This window comes from Gavialis gangeticus, unplaced genomic scaffold (assembly GCF_001723915.1).
Source record: "Gavialis gangeticus isolate Ggan-Ray unplaced genomic scaffold, GavGan_comp1, whole genome shotgun sequence".
NCBI classification, from domain to species: Eukaryota; Metazoa; Chordata; order Crocodylia; family Gavialidae; genus Gavialis; species Gavialis gangeticus.
In genome coordinates this window covers 4,210,699-4,222,814 of record NW_017728960.1, presented here as the reverse complement: position 1 = coordinate 4,222,814, position 12,116 = coordinate 4,210,699, and the positions used below count along the sequence as shown (strand labels likewise).

The 12,116-nt window shown below is 46.6% G+C and overlaps 1 protein-coding gene across 2 annotated transcripts; it reads left to right on the top strand.

Moving 5' to 3' along the window:
* Positions 1-34: 34 nt before the first annotated feature.
* Positions 35-11,276, top strand: RIT1 (Ras like without CAAX 1). Of its 2 annotated transcripts, none has more exons than XM_019528170.1 (5): positions 35-163; positions 392-448; positions 6,416-6,489; positions 6,971-7,162; positions 8,391-11,276. In XM_019528170.1, the coding sequence occupies exons 1-5, from the start codon at positions 55-57 to the stop codon at positions 8,619-8,621; spliced, it is 663 nt and encodes a 220-aa protein (XP_019383715.1). In that variant the 5' UTR covers positions 35-54; the 3' UTR covers positions 8,622-11,276. The 2 variants fall into 2 exon arrangements, with proteins under 2 accessions (XP_019383715.1, XP_019383725.1); XM_019528180.1 differs by having other exon boundaries at positions 91-129.
* The last annotated feature ends 840 nt before the right edge of the window (positions 11,277-12,116 follow it).

The following is a 12,116-nucleotide window of genomic DNA, read 5'->3' as shown; positions in this document are numbered from 1 at the left end:
CGATCTCGCTGTGGAGCGAGGCTGAGGCGGGCCGGGCGTTCGCACAGGCCCGGGATGGAGGCCGCGGCTCGTTCGGGCGGCGGCGGCGCTACGGGGCAGGCGCAGTCGCAGTCGCGCGAGTACAAGCTGGTGATGCTGGGCGCCGGCGGCGTGGGCAAGAGCGGTGCGTGCGGGCGGAGCCGGGCCCACGCGCGGGCGGTGTCGCGCCTCGGAACTGGGGCTCGTCCGTGCGTCCTGGTTCGGGTGTGCCGGGGGCGGTGGTCCGTAGCGGCGCGAGGCCAAGAGCAGAAGGCGATGTCTCGGCCCGGCTGGGGCCTGCTCGGTGCGCCTGGGAGCAGGCCGCGGGCAGTCGTCGCCTCGTGCATGACCGTGTTCTCGTTCTCGCTTTCAGCCATGACTATGCAGTTCATCAGCCACCGGTTTCCAGAGGACCACGACCCCACCATTGGTAAGAAACGTGTCTCAGAGACTTGCGGGTGACAGGGGAGCTGCTGGCCTGAACCTTGTCCCCCAAAGAGACCCGAAAGCCGGACTGGGAGGAGCGGGCGGTGGGGCTGTGCCATTAGCAGCCGGCTGGCTTGTGCGAGGCCACAGTCCGCAAAGAGGACCGCAAATTTAGATGCGGCTTATTGATATTTTTACCCGCTTGATTTGGATCCAATTCTTGGTACAAGACCTGCCTAACGAATCCTGGCAGAGTTTAAAAGAAATGGTTTTTGATCCATAAATAACAATAGAAAGTCCTCGATGATCCTGCGTGTGCTTGGCTGCGTGCTTTAACGTTCAGAGCAGACCCGACGGTGCCTTTTATTTCTTTCAGCATTTTTGCCTTTGATAAATAGACAAGCGACTTAGAGGGAGAGGGAAGCGCGTCAGCATAATCCCAAATTATTTTTTCACTCGAGTTCTCTTTCATCTTTAGACAAAACCATAGGCCCCGGTCTGCTGATCCTGGAAGAACCAATTTAAACAAACAAACAAAAAAAGCAGTGTCAGGCATATTTGGGAGTTGGGAGCTGTATTGTGGTTAAATTTCATGGCACCAGTGGTGCATTTAAAAGTGTTGTTAATTTGGAGCTCTGTCCAATTTTGCAGTATTATTTTAAACACAGTCCTGTTTGGTGTATGATGTAAACCTCAGATGGCATAACTTGAAGAACAAGACAAAACAAAAAGCCCGAGTTAAGAAATAGCCTACATAATTATACAGGGTCTTTTCTTCTTTTTTTCCAAAGTTAGAAATACTGTGTTTTGTTTGGGGTAGTTTTAATTCCCCCGCACATTGCGGTTTCAAGACTTCCCATGGGGTTTATTTTAGTAGCGTTTATAGTCCAGATAATTCTTGCTACACTTTTACTACTTAATTTCATATTATTACTCTGGTAGTACTTATGCTATCCCAAATAATCCTTTGCATTGGTTACAGTTTTCTAAATATTATTACTTTTCTCCACCCTTTCATCATCAAGACATTTTCCAGTATTAGTCGTCTTGCCCGTTTGTTGTTTTGTTCACACTTATTTTTTCTGCTGCTGTTCTGTGAAGTCATTTCTTTTGTCGTGGTGTTTTTGGTAACTCACTCCCCAGGCCTGAGTACAGGACGGTGTAAATCAGAGTACAGTTGTGTAAATCAGAACACAAGAATTGCCATTGACTCTGTCAGATCATAAGTCCATCTTGCCTAGTCTCCCGCGAGCAGCAGGGGCACCACCACTTCCCCAGCTGCTGCTGGAGCTGGGCAGGGAGCAGCAGGAGCCTGAGGAGTTGCCACAGGCTCCTGCTGTCCCTACCACCATCGCCGTCTGTCCAGGACCTACAGCCGCCATCCTGTCTCGTTGGGGCCTCCCTCACCAGCACCAGCCGCCACCTACAGCCAGTGGGGTCCCTCTGGCAGCACCACTACCTGCTGCTTGCTTTCCTGCCTGCTTGCTAGCTGCTCCAGAAGCACCCCAGTTTGTCCTTCTGTGGTGAGTCCTGTGCTCCAGTCCCTCTCTCCTGCTGTTCATATATGACTGAGTAAGTCAGCAGCTTGCTTCCCCCCTCCCTCCTGTGCATGTCCCTGTTTGTTGTTTTGTGGTACCAGTCCCTCACATATACCACTCCTCCACCCAGTGGAACTGGAGGAGGCACTTGACCCTCCCCACCCCGTAGCAAGTTGCTTTTCTTCCCCTTTTACACCACACCTGACCCCACCTAGTCTCCAGTGGCAGGGCAAGAGCCCCCCAACTAGGGGGCTGCTGGTGAGCCAGGGGAGACCCTGGTAGGCCAGGGGGCTTCCCGTGGCCAGCCTCCCCAAGAGGGGGGGCCGCAGGGCCCTGCAAGTCCAACCAGGAGAGGGGAAAAGACAAGGGTTCCTCATGTTCCTTTTCCACAGCAGGTAGGAATGGTAAAGGGCCTGCAAAAAAGGCCAAATTACCAACAGCAGTGCCTGGTTAGCAGGTACCTTGCCCACTCAGCCTTCTCTCTACTCTAAAAGCCTGGATGCTCATCCCAGCAGGCTGAGCCTCAGAGCCTGGGCCCTCCACCCCCTCTGCTCAACATCTCCGGCGATCGGGAGCCCCCTCCCTACCATCACCAGGTGCAACGGGGGGTGCGTTGTGGCATGCTGGAGATTGAGCCTCTGCCGTTTGGAAGGTATGTGCATGTGCTTGCTTGGGCAGTGGAGTGGCCACTCTGTTCTCCCCAAGCCTGAAGCCAGAGGTTCTTCTCACTTGAGGTAGTACCAGGTTGCCTGCTGCATATCCAGGTCTGGGTACAGGGACTTGTCCTCAACCTGGTGAGTATCTGTGCCCCTGTGCATGACAGAGATGGCCTGCTTCTACTGGCAGAGAGCCACTTACCTTGGTATCTTGAACCCTCACAAGTGTCTGGTCCTTGGTAGGGACTTCAGCGTCACCCTCAAGGGGCAGGACCGTTGCTGGCAGGGAGTGGAGCCAGCCTGTCACAGGCGCCCTCACGGAGACCATTACAGACTACTCCCTGGTGGACGTTTGGCATGCCCACCGCCCTGATGACACTACCACCTTAACCTTTGTCAGGGTGTAGGAGGAATGGACATGCTACTCCCAGCTGGACCAAAACTACATGCACATACTGAACACCACTCGAGTTCAAACCTCTGGCACTAGGCCGGCTCCCTTCAGCAACCACCACCTTGTATACACCCAGGACGCTGCAGCCCGAGCTTCCGGGGCCAGCCTACTGGCACTTCAGCAACAGCCTGCTGGAGGACATGGGCTTTGTGGCCGCCTTCCAGGAGTTCTGGCTGGCCTGGCATGAGCAGCAGCCAGCCTTTGCCTCAGGCCAGAGATGGTGGGACATGTAGAAGGCGTGCATCAGGCAGTACTGTCACCAGTGCACCCAGGGGCACACCTGACAGCAGGAGACAGAGCAGCTCGAGAGAGAAATACTGGAGCTGGAGAGGCGCCTGGCCGCTGACCCAGACAACCCATTCCTTCATGGAGAGTGTTAGGAGAGTCGGGAAGAGCTTCAGGCTCTGGACAACCACCGCACCCACAGCACATTCACCCACTCACTTGTCCAGCTCCTTTGGCAGCTCCTGCTTCTATGCCCTGGAGAAGAGGAGGGGCCCTAAGAAATGCATTGCCTGCCTCTTGGCAGGCGATGGCACCCCCCACACAGACCCAGGCAAGATGCAAGGAAAGGCAAGGGCTTTCTATACATAGCTCTTTTCTCTGGGTTCAACTGATACTGCTGCCTGCCAGGTCCTGTAGGAGGGGACTTCTGCAGGTCAGCGTGCATGACTGGGACCAGCTGGAGGCTCCTCTCGACCTGGTCAAGCTCTCAGACACGCTCCATCTGATGCCTGCTAACAGTGCCAGGCGTTGATGGGCTGACTCAAGTTCTGCCATGCTTTCTGGGATGTCCTTGGCCCAGACCTCACCGGCGTCTGGGCTGAGTCTGAAGGGGATGGGGAGCTCCCCATGTTGTGCAGGAGAGACATCCTGGTCCTGCTGCCCAAAAAGCGGGACCCCTGTGATCTGAGGAACTGGCGCCCAGTTTTGCTCCTCTGTACAGACTACAAAGTCATAGCAAAAGCCATCTTGCTGCGCATGAGGTCTGTGCAGGCAAACATGATTCGCCCTGACCAGGTGTACACAGTTCCAGGGTGTTCCATCTTTAATAACCTGTACCGGTCCAGGACCTCCTCAAGTTCACTCACAGGGATGGCCTGTTTTTGTCTTCCTGTCCCTTGACCAGAAAAGTGTGTTTGACAGGGTGGATCATGGGTACCTTGGAGGCATATTGAGGGCATTTGGCTTCAGTCCTCACTGCGTGCGGTTTCTTTGGGTGCTGTATGCCTCTGTAGAGAGTATAGTCAAGCTCAGCTAGATGCTGATGGAGCCCATCCCGTTCAGGCAGGGAGTGTGACAAAGCTGCCTGCTATCAGGCCAGCTGTACACCTTTGCTCTTGAGCCCTCCCTCTGCCTCCTGCGCAAGCAGATGGTGGGGCTGGTGCTCAAGGAGCTGCCCATGAGCGTGGTCCTGTCAGTGTACACTGACGATGGGCTCCTCGCCATCCGGGATCCGGGTGACCTGGCGCAGGTGGAGGCCTGCCAGTTTATGTACTCAACAGCTTCTTCTGCCTGGGACATGGCCTGACGGTGGGTGACACGTGGGGGTCTGCTTGTCTCCCCGCCAGAGAACTGGCACCAGCTGGAGATCAGGGTGTCTGAGCGGCTGCAGGCATGGGCAGGCTCGCTGCAGTGTCTCCCTTTGTGGGAGAGCACTGGTCATCAGTCAGCTGGTCCTGTCCATGCTCTGGCACCTTTTCAACACCCTGGCCATGCTTCCAGAGCTCCTGGTCAGTCTCCAGAGATGGGTGCTGGGGCTCTTCTGGCCAGGACAGCACTGGGTCTCCGCAGGTGTCCTGAGCCGCCTCTTGGGGGACGGTGGGCAAGGCCTGGTCTGCTTCTGCAGCCAGGTCCGCACCTTTTGCCTTCAGGCCCTGCAGATGCTCCTTTATGGTGCCAGTAGCCAGGCGTCGTTGTGTCTGATTGGCTGCACCTTGCACCACCTCCAAGGCTTCCAGTACAACTGGCAGCTCATCTGTCTCTGGGGTTTCCCAAAGCAGGACCTGGAGGAGCTGCTAGATTTCTACTGGCACCTCAGGACCTGGAGGCTGGTCTCTGCCTCCAGGTCCATAGGGATGGTTGCCCAGGATGCTGACCTTACCAAACCTGTGCTGAAAAACCTGCAGCTGGCAGTGTCGGTGACGGAGGTGCCCTGGGAGTGCCAGAGGATGGTCCTGGCCCACATCACTCATGTTGGAGACCTGGACTATGCTAGGCAGGGGTGGGCAGATCCCTCTGCGCTGGCCTGGCGCATGGAGCTGCCCATGCTGCATGCTCCCTGCCACATACTCCAGGAGGCAAAGGCTGCCCACTGCCCTTGCCTATATTGACCAGGTCCTTTACCTCCTAGTGTCCCACAGCCCTCTGGAGCTCATGCCTCTGCAGGGCTCACGGTGCTCCCCCACCACCTCAGCAGGCTGGGGGGCACCAAGTTGGTCCACTTCTCAACAGCCTGCTGCCGCCAGCTGTACACATTTGTGCTCCACATCGTCCATCATCCTGTCCTCACGTCTCACCCCAACGAGAAGTGGTGAGATACTCAGCGGGGCATTGGTCCCTGGTGGACTAGCCTGTATTCTCCGTTGATCCTATGAGCCACAAGGGACCTCAGCTGCCAGCTTCTCCACAGAGCAATCTCCATGGGCGTGTATCTGGCACGCTTTACGGACACTCCCAGCACCTGCCCCTTCTGCCTACAGGGGGACACCCTGGCACATGCCCACCCCGAGGGCACCAGGTTACAGCCCCACCTCCAAAACCTCCTGCTGAGGTTCTGGCTTCCTGCACCATTTCTTTTATGGACTTCCTGTTCGCAACCCCACTAAGTCCAGGGACCTTCTGGTCTTTCTGATCTTCCTTCTGATCTTCTTTCTTTGGTTTCAGAGAGTTGACAACAATTCTTATGGCTGCCATTGCAGTTCTTTTGTGTGATTTGTCTGCTCTCTCCCCTCAAAGGTAGAAAATGCCAACAAGTGGAAGAGAAGAAAAATACTCCTTTCCTTTATTCTTTTTGGTTCCTGTTAAGATGCACAAAACTGAAATCTTAAATCATCACACATTTTATCTCATTTATCAGGAATAGTATATACTACTACAAAGGATTTGTCAAAGTAAATGTCTGCCTAGGTAAGACAAATTAAAGTAGCTCTGAGTATTGGTAGTTTAAACATTAGTCCATCTATCAGTTATACAGTGATTTCAACAGGTAAAGTGTTAAATACAATGTAGTATTTTTTTGTATGTGTTTATAAATGCTATAGTCTTATTTAGGTTTTTATTCCCTCCCCTCTCTCCTTTCCCCGTTTGCCCTAAATCCACAGAGGATGCTTACAAAATACGAATACGTATTGATGACGAACCTGCAAATTTGGACATCCTGGATACAGCAGGACAGGTATGTGATTAATAAGGATAATAAGGTGGAGACTAATAATAGGATGGAAATAATGATAGGGTTGTGCACATATACTTAATGTGTGTCTGCATCTTTTCTTTAATTTTGCTGTTATATTGTCCTTTTGAGTTATTCTCTCTCTCCAACCTATTTCATGTATTGGTAGCCATGAAACAGCTATTTGTTTTGTGTTCTGCTTTGTTCTTTCTTCTCCACTGCTGCATTGTTCTTTATATTTGAGTGATATATGCTAAGAGATACCCCAAGTTTCCAGATCCTCTGTCTACAGTTACAAAAACTTGTGCCTTTCAGCTACCTTGTCTATTTATCCCACAGGTGCATATTTGGTCCCACATGTAGGGCAGAAAGGTAACACTCTGTGAAGTTGTTATATCCTTGTTACTAAAATGGTTAGGACTCTGCCATTGATCAGTAGCCGCTGTACTTGTGCAGGAATTGAAATGTTACTGTTTATTTCTAGGCAGAGTTTACAGCCATGAGAGACCAGTACATGAGAGCGGGCGAGGGATTTATCATCTGTTATTCAATCACAGACCGCCGCAGTTTCCATGAAGCACGTGAGTTCAAACAGCTCATCTACCGTGTTCGGCGCACTGACGACACTCCCGTAGTTCTAGTTGGAAACAAATCTGATTTGACACAACTACGACAGGTAACTACCCAAAACCATTTGCAAGATGAAAAATACTTCTGTTTTATAGTGTAGTGGTAGAGCTAATTCTAAATAAACATCCTTATTCCTTTTCCTTGGGTTATTGTTTTTGTTCTTGGTTTCATATTTAAATAAATTATAGTGTCATCTTAGTAATGTTGAAAGATTAAGAGGATGTGGTGGGCTGTCAGTTTTAAGCACAGAATGCACTGGTGGTCTATAAGCATGTCAGTTTATTGTGACGTTGTAGCTATTGACATTGCCCTGGTATTTATCTCAGACAGATCAGTCTCCAGCTTTGAGAGCCCACTCTCTTTCCCTAGAACTTCAAAACTCAAGCATGTTAAGTTTTCCCTTTCACTTAGTCTTGAAAGAGCAAATCTGCACTGCAGGTGAAACAGCAAGTGAACACAATCTGCAAATAGTAAATATAGTGGGCACAGTTATGAGTGATTGACAATAATAAGGGAGAATGTAGAAACCAGTCTAAGCAGAAGATAAATGAGAATACACTCCAAAGAACATCACCTAGTTTGTCTAGGAAAAAGCAGTCTAAAGTGTGTATTCATTTGTGGGGTAGGCAGGGGCATGGAAAGATCTGGAAACAGCAATCCAAAAACAGATCAAAAGATGATGGTACAAAAGAAATCAGATGATTTTCTGATGTGATAGGCCAACAAAATGGCTGTAATTGGATACCCAGTCCAAGGAATTGTTCTGGAACAGGGAGTCAATAGTTGCTGCGCATGGCTTCAAAAAGAATTGAATGGAGTTTAAGGAAAAGCAGCAAAAATGATCACTGATTTTTTTTGTTTGTTTGTTTTGTTTTGTTTTGTTTTGTTTTGTTTTGTTTTGTTTATTCTTTAGAAGTTGACAAATGACCGATGTGCTTGCAGTTTAGTATTATGAAAACCTTTTCTATTCATTACAAAGCGACATGTGCACATGGAGATAAGGACCAAACTCTACCTCGAGAAGATTGACATTGTATATGTACATGGACATAGACTAAAATACGAATGTTCAGAGAATCAGGTGAATAGGAGAAGTAGTGGATTTCAGGAAGATATTTCAGAGATGTGTGGAAAGAGGGTTGGAAGTCTCCAAAAGTAGGAAGTTGCATGAAAAAATCCATGGGGTTAAAAGTGAGGGCCATAGGTAGAAGCGGCCGAAAAGAATAAACAAGCAAACTTTTTTCCTTCATTGACTAATATGTATTTTGTTGAAGGTGTCCAAAGAAGAAGGTTCAGCATTAGCACGAGAATTCACCTGCCCTTTTTTTGAAACTTCAGCTGCATTCCGCTATTATATTGATGATGTATTTCATGCCCTTGTGCGAGAAATCCGTAGGAAAGAGAAGGAAGCAGTCATGGCAATGGAAAAAAAAACCAAACCGAAAAGCAGCATATGGAAAAGACTGACTTCGCCATTTCGAAAGAAGAAAGATTCAGTGACCTGAAGGCGGGAAAAAAATGTCAACTGCAACATGTTAACCAAAGCAGTCCAGTGACTACACTTTTGAGCAGCGTGCTTGTACTCCTTTTCTGACAGTGTGTTAATAGGAAACTTAATGTTGAGGTGGGGTGCCTTTTACCTTTTTTGTTGGTTTAAAACAACTTTCCCCCTATTTTGGAATTTTTAACCTGTGACATAATGGTAGTTTTACTTTTCCTTCCTGTCACTCTGACTTAGATCCAGAAAATGTCACTGCCAACTTGGTTGCAAATGCTGATAAATATAATGTCCCTGCACTTTTGAACATATGTTTTGGCATCTTTGTATACTGGAAACAGAGTCATGCAGAGAGTGTTTGACTTGGACCTAGGCTCTAACTTAGTTTTTTATGGTGGTTTGCACAACTGAGTTTGTTGCTTTCTAGAAAAGTAATGCAATACACAAAGCTTACTGAGATCAGTATTAAAAGTAAAGTTTACAGAGTGTAGCTGACTCATGGAATTGGGCTTGCAGGCAAGAGGAGTTTGTGCTGGAATTGTCTTGTTCTGATTACACGGACGTTTCCAGTAAGCAGAAGTAGTAGTGAGCTCCTTGCGCATGCTTACCTAACGTAACTGTCAATTTTAATGCAGTGCACAGTGTCGTTTAGATTTTAAACAGGTCAGGAAGAACACAGTTGATGTGCCAGACTTAGCAACACTGCAGAAGTAGTAATGTTTTCTTACTGCATGTAACATTTATTGTATTGTCGTAGAGTATTTTGTGTAACGGAACAGAATTACAGGTCCTCTGAGGATCAAGAACTCTGAATTTCTTGACTTGCATGTTTAAAATCTTATCTGTGATACTGCACTGGCTAATATTTTTACATTAGGTTTTACATTGGTTTCTTAAGGAAGTCGGTGCTATTGTTAGATTAAAGTCTCAAATGTCCTGTCAGAATTTTTTTTTTTTTTTTTTAATGCTTTGGGACTGCATTGCATGGTCCCTTGAATTATAGCGAACAGTGATAAGGTCCAGCAGGGTCCCACAGAACTAGTCCTGACCCTGGTGATACCCTTCCGGCACATTTTACAGCAGTTGGGAAGATGCAAGGGAAGGAAAGGATTAATTGGGCTTAGTGACAGTCCCTAAGGAGGATGATTGTATGAGTGTACTTACATACCCACACAAGCCAGTGGGTATATAAGCCTGCACAGTAAACATTTATATTGGTTAGGAACTTGTGTCTTGTTAAGCATGCGTGTCATGTCACAAATCACGTATGCCTTGTGGTGCACTGCTTTTATGTCAGAATTCTGATTTTTATGTTTAACTTTAAGAGTTCATCCAAACACAGAAGTTGCGCTTGACATGTTTTTTACTTACATTGAGGCAACTCAGAAATGGCCCAAATAAATTTTTTACAATTCAGTTATGTTACGAATAAGCAAGTGTGACATAAGCCAAAACAGTTTCACAGGAAAATAAGTGCCTAAAAACTGGTGTATAAAAAGAAAGTGTTTCTTTATCCAAAAAAATGCAGTGTTTTTACGGCTGATTTAATGGTTATCCATGTCAATTGTGTTGATCTCACAGGGTTGGAATCAGATATGTAGCCTTAGCTTGACGTGTATTGTGATTTGCATTCAGATTTGGAAAGCAAAGGTGTTAAGATTCACTTACAAAGGATTTACTGAGAGCAGCCAGTATGGCAAAGTACTGAGCCCCCAGGCCTTTCTTTGGTAACTTGTTTCTCTCTTTCTACACATTTTCCTAGGGTGCCATGGGAAATAATAAGCTTAAGTTTATTTTTTATGTAGGAAATTGCAGAAACTAATAATGTCTTTTTCATAATTAATTTATGTTTTATATGTGCACCTGGATTACTTGGCTGGGATGGTATAGTCAGGGATGATCCTGCCCTGAGCATGGGGCTGGACTAGATGACCTCACGAGGTCCCTTCCCACCTGACTTTCCTAAGATTCTCTACTTAGAAAATTGTATTAATTTCTGGTTTCTTCTTCCTTGTGAAGTTCCACTGCGAATCCACCTGTGGTGTGCTATGCTACTGGAAAACCTACGAATTAGTTAAATGAAAAGTTATCTAGAAAACTTTTTTTTTTTAATTAACTTCATGAACAATGTTGGATAACTTTACAGTAGCTACTGATTTACAATTAGGGCTGTAATTATTAATTCAATAAATACTGTCTGTATCTTTTGGATAAAAAACAAGGTAAGCCACATTATGGAAAATATCAGAGGAAAAAAACACATAATGGCTCTAAAATCAATGGCTAGTTTTAAATGGAAGATGATACAAAACTGTTTTTTCTTGCTTTGCACAGACAGTGATTTGTATTGAAATAGTAACTGGTTTGTAGCATGTTTAAAACTTGCAGGCTTTAAGGACACAGGCATCATAAGCAGAGTTAGAACTATGCGGGTTGATCCTCATTCTGGTTTTCTGATAATCAGTGGAATACATGTGCCTTGACTGAACCCTTTAACAGAACTCAGTGTTTATGATGCCCCGTGTGAGCCTGTTGCTTATGGAGTTATTAAATCAGAACAGCAGCCAGCACTTTGTACATCATGTTACTCAACATGGTTTTATATTTGTCATGCAAATTTGTACACAAATTGATTATTTCATTTGACACAATACAGATTTTTTTATATGAATATTTGTATCTGATGTTTTAATTTCAGATGTCTAATGCTGGGTAGAAAAAGCCTTGCAGGTGGAGGTTTGGTTAAAACAAAATGCTTAATGGAGCATTCATACCTCTTTTTTGGGGGTAGGGTGGGGGAGGGGGGATTTGAATTGGTTCATTAGGTGGGATCTCAGAAGGAGGACTTTGAAATTAAATTTCTAATTAAAATATACAAGACTCAATACTATCGTAATAGCCAAATTCATCTTGTGAGTAAAGTAATTGTTTAATTAATACAATTACACTTGTATACACTCGATTAAAAAATTGGATTGCTACTTATCACGTTTGAGAGTAGAGAAGCTACGTGCCCACCTGAGCTAAATGTCTTGAAACTTTGGTCTAGGTATTAGTATAATATTGTATATTAGTGTACAAGTGAACATAATCCTTCGGCATTTCACACTGTGTTGGTTCTCCTGTGTTCTAGTTCTCACTTCTTACTAGCTACACTGTTTTTTGTATGTATATAATGGGCCCTTCCATGTGGCACAGGACACATACATGCACTAATTTAGCAACTGTCTTCCGAGAAGACATAAAAAACAAAACAGAAGAGTACACTTACAAGCAAATAAGCTATTTTCTGCTGACTCTTACCCTCCCCCCCATCCTTTAAACATGTTTGAGAGAGGTTCTGCAATGTGGGTAGTAAGTTACTTTGATTTAATTAGAGAATCTTGGGCCCTGGACTGAGAAATCCCCAGCTAGCCTAAATTATAATAGTCCATTGTGAGGCTCTGGAGATCTCTATCCATTAATAATACCCAGGCCACACAGCTATTTTTATTGCTCCCGT